Source organism: Ochlerotatus camptorhynchus, unplaced genomic scaffold (assembly GCF_037179485.1).
Source record: "Ochlerotatus camptorhynchus isolate MF236.1 unplaced genomic scaffold, CSIRO-AGI_Acam_v1.1 ptg000084l, whole genome shotgun sequence".
Lineage (NCBI taxonomy): Eukaryota > Metazoa > Arthropoda > Insecta > Diptera > Culicidae > Ochlerotatus > Ochlerotatus camptorhynchus.
In genome coordinates this window covers 1,462,968-1,475,902 of record NW_027040574.1, presented here as the reverse complement: position 1 = coordinate 1,475,902, position 12,935 = coordinate 1,462,968, and the positions used below count along the sequence as shown (strand labels likewise).

At 41.0% G+C, this 12,935-nt stretch overlaps 2 protein-coding genes across 3 annotated transcripts in view; one reads left to right on the top strand and one right to left on the bottom strand.

Annotated features, from left to right (window-relative positions):
• PAPLA1 (Phosphatidic Acid Phospholipase A1) overlaps positions 1-3,636 on the top strand; it is a 198,642-nt gene extending 195,006 nt beyond the window's left edge. Inside the window, exons 3-5 of one of the 2 annotated variants that reach the window (XM_065218186.1) lie at positions 30-1,241; positions 2,532-3,241; positions 3,303-3,636. In XM_065218186.1, the coding sequence (XP_065074258.1) occupies positions 30-1,241; positions 2,532-3,241; positions 3,303-3,531 (2,151 nt within the window). In that variant the 3' untranslated portion in view covers positions 3,532-3,636. Of the gene's footprint in view, positions 1-29; positions 1,242-2,528; positions 3,242-3,302 lie in introns of both variants that reach the window. The other variant, XM_065218184.1, reaches the window with a different exon arrangement.
• Positions 1-12,935, bottom strand: part of LOC135698296 (zinc finger protein 595-like) — a 195,581-nt gene that overhangs the window by 74,300 nt on the left and 108,346 nt on the right. The window lies entirely within an intron of this gene.

The following is a 12,935-nucleotide window of genomic DNA, read 5'->3' as shown; positions in this document are numbered from 1 at the left end:
CTAATTCTGTTCTTGTTCCTCCCCCACAGTCCGCCATCGAGGACGACACGTATTCCAAGGACGTATTGATCGACGCCAACAGTAGTTGTATGGCAGGAATGACGGCAACGGCGGCGGCTACCGCTACCGGTGCCAACTCCGCCATCGTCGACAGTTCGATGGCTTCGATTACGGAAGCATCGAATACAAACATCGCCTACCGGCCGGTCTACCGGCACTGGTTCTTCAAGCGGGAAATCGAATCCAAAGTCGTCTGGACACCGTTCACGATGAGCGATTCGTTGGCGCTGGAGAACGCTCTACCACTGATGCAGGAAGATGATTCTGAAGCCGAATCCGATGCCAGTTCATTGATCGTACATGTTGACGGTGGTCGTCACGACGTGCTGGTCAAGGAGCGCAAGATGTCCCCAGTGTATTGGAAAGGAGCCTCCCAGGAAGTACGCAGGTGTTCGTGGTTCTATAAAAATGTAGACTCCAGGTACGTTCCGTACGACGAGGAAGTGGCGGAACTGTTGGAACGGGAATACAAGGAAGCAGCCACTTCGGGAGAATGGCACCGGCGGATTGTCATTCCAAATGGCGAGACCGTCGTTTTCCACGGACCCTCGGTGATCGTACACTTCCTGCAGACACAAAACCCGGATTCGTGGGGAGGCAGCTCACCGGTCCCTCCAACCACCAACCGACCGCGAGTTGTCAAGCGAGGCGTCGACGAGTTCAACATCGAAGACGGTGAACCGGAACGAGTCGATCACCTGTTGTTCATGGTGCACGGGATCGGTGAGGCGTGTGATCTCCGATTCCGACCCGTCGAAGAAGTGGTCGATGAGTTCAGAAGTATTTCCGCACAGCTAGTTCAAAGTCACTACCGGTCGTCGTTCGATCGGGGTGACATCGGACGGGTAGAAGTGCTGCCAATTTCGTGGCACAATGATCTCCACTCGGAGGAGTCCGGAATCGACAAGAAGCTGAAGGCCATCACGCTGGAATCGATCCCCAAGCTGCGCAACTTTACCAACGATACCGTGCTGGATGTGCTGTTCTACACGAGTCCCATGTTCTGCCAGAACATCATCGATGCAGTGGGCAATTCGCTGAACCGGCTGTATTCGTTGTTCCTGGAGCGGAATCCGTCGTTCACGGGTGGCGTTTCGCTGGCCGGACACTCGCTGGGATCGTTGATTCTGTTCGATTTGCTGTGCCACCAGAAGGGGACGCCCATGGAGACGGAGAATTCGGTAAGTTTTTGTTTTTGGGAGAGTACATTTCTTGATCAGGATGACCACTGAGTAAGAATAGCTCAAAATTTTTCGTAATTTTTAAAAATTTCCTTTGTAAAACAATTAACAATGGAGCCGAATTTTGTCGACCCCTTCCTATGAATTCTCCGAAAATTCCTCAAAAAAATTTCACTTTGATTTTCACTTATATTCAGATCTTGGATTCATATTTTTTTAAACAAATCCACGGGATTTTCTTTCGTGTAGTAAAGCACGGGTTTCTCCGGATTTTGTTGTAGTGCCATCTTCAAATAAACGGGGTGTTGGGTCGTTTAACTGAATTGCTTTCCTGAAAAAAAACTGGAACCTTTAATAATTTCTGAGAATTTAATTGAAGTTCCAAAAATTTTAAAGATAATCCGATAGCTTCAGGAATGTCCTAACGATTACCGGAAAATTCACTTCAGTGAAGACCAACAAGCTCGAGTGCAGTTCCATTAACTTCAGGAAAGTTAGAAAGTTAGTTCTGAAAACTTCAGGGTAGTTAGATGATTTCAGGAAAATAGCGAAGAAGTTCCGATCATTCAAGGATTGTCCATTTAACTTCAGGGAAGTTTAGTGTGCTTAAGAAAATGTTTGGGAACTTCACAGAAGATCCAAAATATTCACGGAAGACCAGAGATCTCCAGGAAAGTTTAAGGTTCTTTTGGGCAGTTCCATCAATTTCAGGGCAATTGATTGCGTGAACATCAGGAAAGTTCCGTGAACTTCAGAAAAGATAAAAGATATTCAAGATAGTCCCATTATCTTCACAAACATTGTAGAAACTTTAAAAACTTTCTGAGTAATAAAAGGAAATGCCGGGAATTTCACGGAAGTCACTTGAATAAACTGCGAGAACGTTAGAAAAGTTTCGAAAACTTTTGGAATATTTTGGGAACTTCAGGGAAGTTCAGTTGTATGAAGAATCTTTATCTTTAAAACTACAAGATCTTTTAAGAAGTTCAGAGAACTCCAGAGATCTCCAGAGAACTTCAGAGAAGAGAGAACTTGAGTAAAGTTGTTAAGACTTTAAAGAAGTTCCAAGTATCTCAGAGAAGTAGGTCTTTAGTGATTTCCGAAGATCTAAGAGTGGGTCCAATAATTTCAGTGATGTTCCAGGAACTTCTAGACTTTTTGGTAAGTTCAAGGTAATTCAATACAGGTTAATTAACTTCTGTAAAATTTCGCCAATTCTTACCGTCCAACATATTCTCCAAGCAAAATCATTCAACTAACCGTCCACTTTCTCCCCTCTTTCACCAGGAGAACCCGGATCGGTCACCCTTCCTCAGTGCGCATCCGAGCCCGCGTCCCATAGCGCACAAGTGCTGCCAGCAGCAGATCAACTACGAAGTGGGTCCGGCCGGAACCGGTCAGCCCTACATAACCTACCCGCAGCTCATGTTCAATCCGAAGAAGTTCTTTGCCCTCGGTTCCCCGATCGGCATGTTTGTGACCGTGCGCGGAATAGACGCCCTCGGTCAGGACTTCAAGCTGCCGACCTGCGACGGATTCTTCAACATTTTCCACCCGTACGACCCGGTAGCCTATCGGATCGAAGCCCTCGTCAATCCGGAGCTGAGTCCGCTTCGTCCAGTGCTGATCCCCCACCACAAGGGCCGCAAGCGGATGCATCTGGAGCTGAAGGAAACGATGTATCGCGTCGGAACCGACCTCAAGCAGAAAGTGATGGACACATTCCGAAACACGCTCGATGCCGTCTATTCGATCACGTCGTTGCACCGACCGGACCGCAAGGCGATCGAATGCGAAGTGGACAAGGTGCTGGAAGATCAGCTCAAGTTCGAAACCGCTTCCGCTTCGTCGGCGTCTGCCTCGGATTTGGACACCGGTGAAACGGATCTCCCCCTGGGTCAGCTGAACCAATCGCGCCGTATCGATTACGTACTGCAGGAAGCTCCGCTGGAATTCTTCAACGAGTATCTATTCGCGCTAACTAGTCATGTCTGTTATTGGTACGGTCTTCGTGTCCCAATCGAGATTTACAAAACAGATTAAAACTTTATTTTTTTTCAGGGAATCGGAAGACACGATGCTTTTCCTGATGAAGGAGATCTACTCGAACATGGGAGTGCAAAGCGACAGTCAAATTCCGCAGCAAACGATGACGATCGAAAGGCCGCGGGTTTCAACGCCCACGCCACCGGCGGCAGCGTCCTCGCAGGCACACTCGTCTCACTTCAGTCTGTTTCCCCAGCAACATGGGCACTCATCGACGACGGGGACGGGTAGTTGCAATCGATAAACTGCGTGGTTGTCTGTAAGTTTTAGCATCTAATTGATACGTGTTTTTATTACTACCTACCTATTATATAAACTGAAAAACTTTATGTTCTTAGTCTATTTAAAAGCTGTTCTCTATTCTGTTAAAATGCTATTTATGGCGATGGAGGGTATTTGTGTAGCGTATCGCAAGCTCAGTCTAATTTGTATACGAAAGGTGTGAGCCTACGGTACTCCATGTGAATACCCAGCCATCAAGTTGTAGTCTGCAGTGACGGTAATACGGTATCGGACAAAACGTTTGCTCAAACTCAGGTTCAGTAATGTTAACTTTCGCCTAATCATGGAGGGGCCAAGAGTAAGGCTCCAGAATCGAGTTCGTGAAAAGCTGCTGCGATATCTGGACACTGTTTTGAAGAAAGTCCCTTAAGAGAAACCCTTGAAAGGTATGCCAAAATTCTGGAGAGTACTAAATTTTCCAAGAAATGACAAGGTCTTCATCTTCATTTGCAATGATTTGTTGTGCATTGTGTGTTCTTAGACAAACATTTTTTTATTGTAGTGAGGGCCATTTTTGGTCAATTTCCAGGATAGCCACTGAAGCAAGGAAACCGGGAATTCGATTGGAACCCGTGAAATTTCGGAACTACAATTTCTAAGTTCGATATCTTGAATATTTATTTTTGAACCTTGGACACTTTTTCAAGTTTGCTTAAATGAAGTTTTAAAAAAAAAATCAAGCTTGAAATTCTTATCCCTTCCTCAGTTCGGAAGATCAAAAATCAGATATATCAAAACATCAGCAATGTTCCAGAGTTTCAAAATTTTGACAAGTCCAAGATCGTGATTATTTCTAGACTAACATTTGAAAGGGGCGTAAGAGCCAAAATGTAAACAAACCATATTTTGCCACATATAGAGAGAATAGTTCACAAACTACTCGATAAACACGAAAAAGTAGAAGAAAATATCACTTCAAATCATCAAAAACGTTTCTTCTTACATGGCGTATTTCCAACTTTCAACTCTATGATGAATCTGGTTGTTACGCCTTGCACCAGAACTACGAATTATATCGTTTTAATATGCCAAATGTTTTGATTCTCTAGTATCTAGTCACGCCCGATTCATTTGAAATGCATCCGATTGATAGTTCACGTGTAAACAACGAACAAAAAGAAGACCAAAACATCTCCGGGCGTAATTCCACTCTCACAAAATTTGCGAACGAAGAACCAAGGCGGAACAACAAACAAAAAATCCCGAGGGTGTACTTCCACGGCGTATCACCAGTGTTGGCAGTTCAAAGGGTGGAAGATCTGGGGGGTAACAACATGTATGAAATTATCAGGGCGTATGATGTTTTCTTCTCATTTTCACGACAAAGAAAACTTTTTTTGAGTTTTTAGTGATGCATGATGATAGATTACACTATTAACTATATGTCAAGCTTATAAAATCAACCAGAAAATGGAAAGTCGTGAAATAGGATTAATTTTTAGGTCAACAAAATTCAGAAGCGATTTTCTCGATATGGTCATTTTGGAATTACGCCCTTTTCAAATGTTAGTCTAGATTTTTCCTAAATGATTCCAGTGAGAATCCTAGGACGATCGAAGTAGGCCGCGCTGCTGAATTGACGTATTTTTGTTTTGCTGCGTATTTCTTTTCATGTAAAATCAATTTAAATTGAAATAATTTAATGTGAAGCGTAATTGTAAAAATTGTGTAGTGAAATTATAAGTGAATTGCGTGACGTTGGTCAAATGGAGTCTCACTCCTTTCAGTTGCTGTTGAATAGTGGAGTTCCGGAAGACAGCACCTTGTTCCAGCCGGCGCAGACGCACAGCTCAGTTATATAAATAAAATCAATTATGATGCTCATTCAATACGCGTCAATCAAGAACTGCACTTCTGCTTGATTGAAAGTTTCAATACATTATCAGGGGTTTATTAGCATTGATCGATAGATTGGCTATTTGCTTTGTGAAAATAGCTTCGGAATAATTGCGATCTTGAAATGGGCTGTTGGACCCGCGGTAGAGCTGTCATCTTCTAACTCCCGGATTCAAGCTTCTCGCCGTCATATAACTTGAGTGTAGGGATTTTATCCATTATGCCACTGCAAGATAGTTGGGATTGTAAATACATGCATATATGATTCCAGTGAGAATCCCAAACAAATCCAAGGCCTCAGACATGTGATTTTTTGTCAACTTTGCAATCTCATTTTGAATATTTTTGATAATTTTAGAACCTTGAAAATGTTGTCACAGAATCAAGACAATTTCTGCACGTCTAGGATATTGAATTTACATCCGGCGATTAGGCGATTTTTACAAGTTTGAGATATCACCGATATCACACACCTCACAATTAAGGCCAAAGTGCAATGACAGCGAAAGCGGAACGGCAGCGGTAGCGGAAAAGCCCGATCTGAGGAAGCCTACTTGTCGGATTGAAAACTAGTTAGAACCAAATCGACTTCGGTTAGATGTCATTTGTGACAACTGTCAAACTTGCCGTTTCCATTCAGCTTCCACCCACATTGCGTTTGGGTCTGTACACTTTTCAGACTATCGTTTCGTTATAGCTCACTGTTACACTTTTCAGGCATTTCTAGCCCCATAATATTGAATAAATTTTCTTAGACCGGGATCATGGAATTTGTTTTCAATCGAAGTCTCAGGATCTTGATATTTATCGTATCCTGGGTCTTGAAATTTTCTGTACGGGATCTTGAAATGTTTGAATGGTCCGAATTAACTAAATTAGTTCTTTGGAACTTATCTCAAGATATATTTGAAAATCTCTGAAGGATTTTCTTAGGATCATCCTTAAATTTCTTCACGGTTGCTGCTCTTAATATCATATAACGCTTTAGAAGTTACTTCCAGAAAACTCTTGAAACTCACTCTAAATTTAAGTATTTGTATTCTTCATAATTCTCGTGAACATTTACACATATTTATTTTCACAATTTTCTTAAAAATTTCTCTGGCATATTTTTCTCTTGGTATGTCATTCAGATTTCACAAAGTATTTTCCCAAATTTTCTCTGGATTTCACCTCGGAATGCCATGGGTTTTTTTTTCTCGTTAAAAGAATCTCTTAGAGCTTTTTTTTTTAATTCTCGTTGGAAAGCATTTAAAATTTCTTTAGAATCTCTTGAAACGCTTCTCCGAATTTCTTCGGATATATGCTCAAATTTTTTTGTTAATTCTCCTCTCTGGAACTCTTCCGCAAATTAATTTAAGTTCCCTCAAAACGCTTATGAATTTTCTTAAGAATTCCTTTGAACTATCGTCAAAACAGTTTGAAATTAGAATGTTTGTGAGCTCTTTAAAGCATTAGATGCTTTTGGGACTATTATCGATATTTCCTTTTGAAGTTCTCCTCAGAAATCTCTTTGATTGCTTAATTATCAACCGTTGGTGATCAGTAGGGGTAGTGCCAAAACTATAGCCATATCATCATTAAGTTTGCCGTAGGGTTCACTTGAATTCTCCGCCGAATTCCCTTGGAATGCATTCTTTAAGTCTTAAGAGTTTTAGAACTATTTGAAATTTATATTGCAGCTCAATTGCTGAAACTGCTTATGCCGGTATTCCTTTTTTTTACCATATTTAGCTGCTTGTATGAAAACCGAGAATTTAGTTGCTTAAATCTAGTAGCCACCCTAAATTACAGTTAGCTACAAAATTTTCCACATTTTCTTCATCTTATTCTGAGCTATTAAGTGTCAACTGATACTTGACACCAACACTCAATTTAGTGTTCTTTTAGCATTTCCAACGTTTGTTAAATGAAGGCTAAATTTTTCGGAATTTTTGATGAGAAGCTCAGTGAACTTCAGACGAGAGGTTCAGATAACCAAAATGTTCACAGTACTGTATTATGTTCTTATTTTATTATCAGGTCATGGTAATTCTTATTTATCATCCATCAGGTCGTGGTAATTCTTATTTACCATCCATCAGGTCATAGTAATTCTTATTTATCATCCATCAGGTCATGGTAATTCTTATTTACCATCTACCAGGTCATGGTAATTCTTATTTACCAACTATCAGGTCATGGTAATTCTTATTTACCATCAATCAGGTCATGGTAATTCTTATTTACCATCTATCAGGTTATGGTAATTCTTATTTATCATCCATCAGGTCGTGGTAATTCTTATTTACCATCCATCAGGTCATGGAATAATGCTCCGAAAATTTCCTCAGTGAATTTTTTTTTCCATTTCACTAAACTCACTTTTACACTAAATGCTGCTACCGGCTGCGCCATTTTCGTGATCGGACCGAAGTTTCCAGCCTCGGTCCCGGCTACACGAATCCGCGATGATCTCGGCTGCTCTCCTTGACTGCTGTGCGCAGTTCCTGCTGCTACTACTGCTGCTTTTCTACCAAAATTCGTCACAAGAATGTCTTCAACGAGCTTAGGTACCTCATAATTATACCTGCTAACCTATCAAAATTCTCTAACCAATGAGATTCCGTTTACATACGGACTATCACCAACAATCAATTCGAAACTAACGATTTTAAATTGGCTCACTACTTGCCTAGCCTATTGGTCCCAAACAAACGATTAACGTACTCCATTCTAGTCGAAATTCTAGTACTACACTATGTTTGTTTTGATTCTCTATGAAAGTTTGGCAGATAAAATGAGGGGTTATTGGTTTTTCCTATGTTTCGAGGGGTGAATCGATTAGCTTGGGACCGAAGAGAGTACCAGAGCTGAGCCAAAAAGTTGAGCACGTTTCTTCGGGACCTTCTGGTCTTAGAGTTACCTCTATGCTATCACGCTTCACGCTCACTCGATTCTACTCATTATTTATTCAACACTAACTCTATCTACTACAAGTACTTCGTTGAATATCCTAAGAGAGGTTCAGAGAACTTCCAATAAAAAGTTCATAGAACATTTGACGAAATTTCACTGAACTTCCACTGAAGTCAACATACCTTAATTAAAATTCCCTGAAGTTCCGACGAGAAAATCAGAGTATATCTGTCAAGAAGTTTAAAGATCTTTCGAAGGCAATTTCAGCAATTTGAACGAGATGTTCATTAAACTTCCGACGAAAAGGTCTCAGAACTTTCGGTGAAACATTCACAGAACTTCATTAAATTTCCCTAAAGTTCACAGAACTTCATTAAAGTTCGCTGAAGTTAGAACCAGAAATACAGCGAACTTCCGTCGAGAAGTTTATAGAACTTCCAACAATAGGTGTTTCAGCAAAAGTTTAGAGAATTTCCGGCGAGATGTTCAGAGAACTTCCGGCGACAAGTTCAGAGATCTTCTAAATAGAAGTATCGAGAAGTTCACAGAACTCAATTTTAATTCCCTGAAGGTCCGACGAGAAGTTTAGAGATCTTCCGACGAGAGGTTCACAGAACTTAAAATTTACAAGAATTACACAGAACTATTGACGAAAATTTCACAGAACTTCCCTGAAGTTCACAGAACTTCATTAACATTTCCTGAAACTCCGACGAAAAGTACAGAGAACTGCCAGCCGATGGCAACTAACGATTTAAAATTGGCTCATTACTTGACTAGCCTATTGGTCCCAAGCAAATCGATTAACGTGCCCGATTCTAGTCGAAATTCTAGTACTATACTATGTTTGTTTTGATTCGCTATGAAAGTTTAACAGATAAAATGAGGGGTTCGTGGATTTTCCTATGTTTCGAGGGGTGCATCGATTAGCTTGGGACCGAAAATAGTACCAGAGCTGAGCCAAAAAGTTGAACATGTTTCTCGGGTACCTTCTGGTCTTAGAGTTACCTCTATGGGACTGCGGTTGGGAAATTCAAAGAACTGCCGACAAGACGTTCTGAGAACTTTCGACAAAAGTTCAGAGATCTTCGAACAAGAAGTCCAGTGAACTTCCGCGGAGAAAATCTGAGATTTTCTGGCGAAAAGTTCTGAAAACTTCTGACGAAGAATTCAGAGGATTTCCGACAAGAAGCTCTTAGTACTTCTGACAAGATGCCCATAGTACGTCCGACGAGAAGTTCAGAGAACTTCCAAGGAGAAGTTCACAAAATGTCCGAGGAAAAGTTCACAGAACGTCCGACAATAATTCCACAGGACTTCCGAGAAGGAGTTCAGAGAACTGTCAAGGAGAGGTCCAGAGAACTTCCGGCGTGAAGTTCAAATATCTTCCGATGAGAATTTCAAAGTTTCCGAGGAGAAGTTCCGGGAATATCCAACGATGAGAACTTCACAAAACTTCCGACGAAAAGTTCAGAGAACTTCCGAGAAGAAATTCTAAAAGAACTACTGACGATGGATTCCGAGAACTTCCTACTAGAAATTCACAGTACTTCCGACGAGAAGTTGCTCCAGAAGAGTAGCATAATCAGAAGCATAATCCATTCCGAATAGGCAACAAGTTGCTTGGCAAACATGGAACATGAAATAGGGGAAATATGATGTTGCGCAAAAGTCCACCGCTGTGTGATTTCATATTCATCCCGACACTTTCAATCACTTGCTGCTTCCTGCCGAATGAAATCCGTGTAGATTTTCCAAATTTATTTGCTGCAGCCGATCGGATCGTTCAGGAAGTTGATGAAGATGATTAGAAATAAAGCAACCCGTGGAAGAACGTCCCGATTGGGACCAAGCCGTATAACAAACTTTCTTGTTGCTGCCAACATGCACGGCCACAAAGAATAACTGAAAGAGGTACTCAGCGCTGAGAAATTTCTCCATACCTCTGAGTAGAAGTGACTCTCTCTCTGAGCCATTCTCTTCTTTTTCTTTTTCTTTATTTAACGTCGGTCTCTGTTCCGCAATCTAGTGCCAATCACCGACGGACACCGATCGCCATCCATTGACGGCAACCGAATGTGCAGGAAGGCAGCTTCCACACCTGCGTAGAATATCGCACCCATTCACAACCCACATGGGCCGGGACCAACGGCTTTACTTCCCTTCCGAAGGAAGACGTGACCAGAGATTTTGATGCCTCAGAAAAATCGCACCGACCTCGGCTGGGATTGAACCCAGACCCATTGGGGTGTTAGAAAGCAGTCACGCTTACCACTACACCACTGACGCTGGCTTGAGCTATTCTCAGTGGCCGTGTAATCAGAAAATGACATTTGATGCTCGTGCATATGTACACTACCCGTCATAAGTGACGACTCGCGTGGAAAAGTATTGCAACACTCATTTGAATATTGCATCACCTGAAAAAGTTTAGCATCACCCAAGAAAATTTTAACAAATTCACTGTTAAATTATTGTGGTAAACATTTCAGAAAGCTCTTAATTAGACTAGGAAAGTTTGGCAGAAAGTGATGGCTCACGGTAGAGAAGCTAGATATCACTATGGATAGTACTGAATCATTTCGAGCTAGAAATCGTTTCAAATTTATTGATCCTTAGTAGATAAGTTTGAAATCACTATGAAAAATAGATAATCATTTAATATATTTTACCCACCATAAGAATAATATCGCTCCACGGAGAATCACACCTGAAAAGTTTAGAATCACATGAATCTGATGTGAATCAGAGCTGAAAAGTTTGAAATCACTTGAATTGGATGTGAATCAGACCTGAAAATTTTAGAATTACATGAATTTTATGTGAATCAGACCTGAAAAGTTTGAAATCACTTGAATTGGATGTGAATCAGACCTGAAAAGTTTGGAATCACTTGAATTTGATGTGAATCAGAGCTGAAAAGTTTTAAATCACTTGAATTGAATGTGAATCAGACCTGAAAAGTTTAGAATCACATGAATTTGATGTGAATCAGACCTGAAAAGTTTGAAATCACTTGAATTGGATGTGAATCAGACATGAAATGTTTGGAATTACTTGAATTGGATGTGAATCAGACCTGAAAAGTTTAGAATCACATGAATTTTATGTGAATCAGACCTGAAAAGTTTGAAATCACTTGAATTGGATGTGAATCAGACCTAACAAGTTTGGAATCACTTGAATTTGATGTGAATCAGAGCTGAAAAGTATGAAATCACTTGAATTGGATGTGAATCAGACCTGAAAATTTTAGAATCACATGAATTTGATGTGAATCAGACCTGAAAAGTTTGAAATCACTTGAATTGGATGTGAATCAGACCTGAAAAGTTTGGAATCACTTGAATTTGATGTGAATCAGAGCTGAAAAGTTTGAAATCACTTGAATTGGATGTGAATCAGACCTGAACATTTTAGAATCACATGAATTTTATGTTAATCAGACCTGAAAAGTTTGAAATCACTTGAATTGGATGTGAATCAGACCTAAAAAGTTTGGAATCACTTGAATTTGATGTGAATCAGACCTGAAAATCTACTAGATCAATTAATTTGAAATGATTTCTAGCTCGAAATGATTCAGTACTATCCATAGTGATATCTTACTTCTCTACCGGGAGCCATAACTTTCTGCAACACTTTCATAGTCTAATTAAGAGCTTTCTGAATGTTTACCACAATAATTTAAGTGATACAGTGAATTTGTTCAAATTTTAGAGAAAATATAAACTTTTCTTGGGTGATGCTAAACTTGTTTGGGAGTGATGCAATATTCAAACGAGTGTTGCAATACTTTTCCACGATGACGGGTAGTGTATGTGTGTTTGTGAGCGGTCAGGTCAGATTTTGTTTTGGCTGAGTTCTTTTAGAAAATCTGAGATTTTCTTTAGTACGCCCAACTCGGCGTATTAAAGTTAAATCCGAGATTTAAATTCAGGATAATACGACATGGTTCTAAGCAAAATCGAGGATAATTCGAGATTAGCGTTTTATCGAAGACATCATATCAAGAAGACTGGCAACTCTTCCATTTTCTCATACGAACGCTATAAGACAGATACAATAACGTCGATAGCCTAATGGAAGCCCCCAAGCCACCTGAAACAGTCGTGCCCATTCCTGCATCCTGCCAACCGAGTCGTCCCGGGCCTGTTAGGGTAGGGGAGGGGGTCTTCCAACCGGAATTATCAGGCAAGTACTTTCCACTATCGACTTATGCTTCGCCTGATGTACCTTCGACTTATAGTACTGTGACTTCTGTTTGTTCAAACACCAATGACGAGATCGAAACCGAGACTGCTAATACTGCATCAACTACTTCATCGATACAAACCAATTACACTTCGACACCGAGACGCCCGCTATACAGCATCATGGAAGCCCCCGATCCTCCCGACATGGTCCAGTTTGCATCCCGTATCAACTTAGTATCCTGCCATCAGAGTCTCGGTCCCGTTGTCGGGAGTGGAGAGGGGGTCTTCCAAACAGTGAACACCGGCAAGTACTCAAGCTTAACAACCTGCTCGCTCCCTGATGATCATTCACTTTCTAGTGCACCCGATTACCAGCGTTGCGTGACCTCGTTCGACGACTGTGGGGGCAGTAGTGGAACCCCATCAAGACATCGAT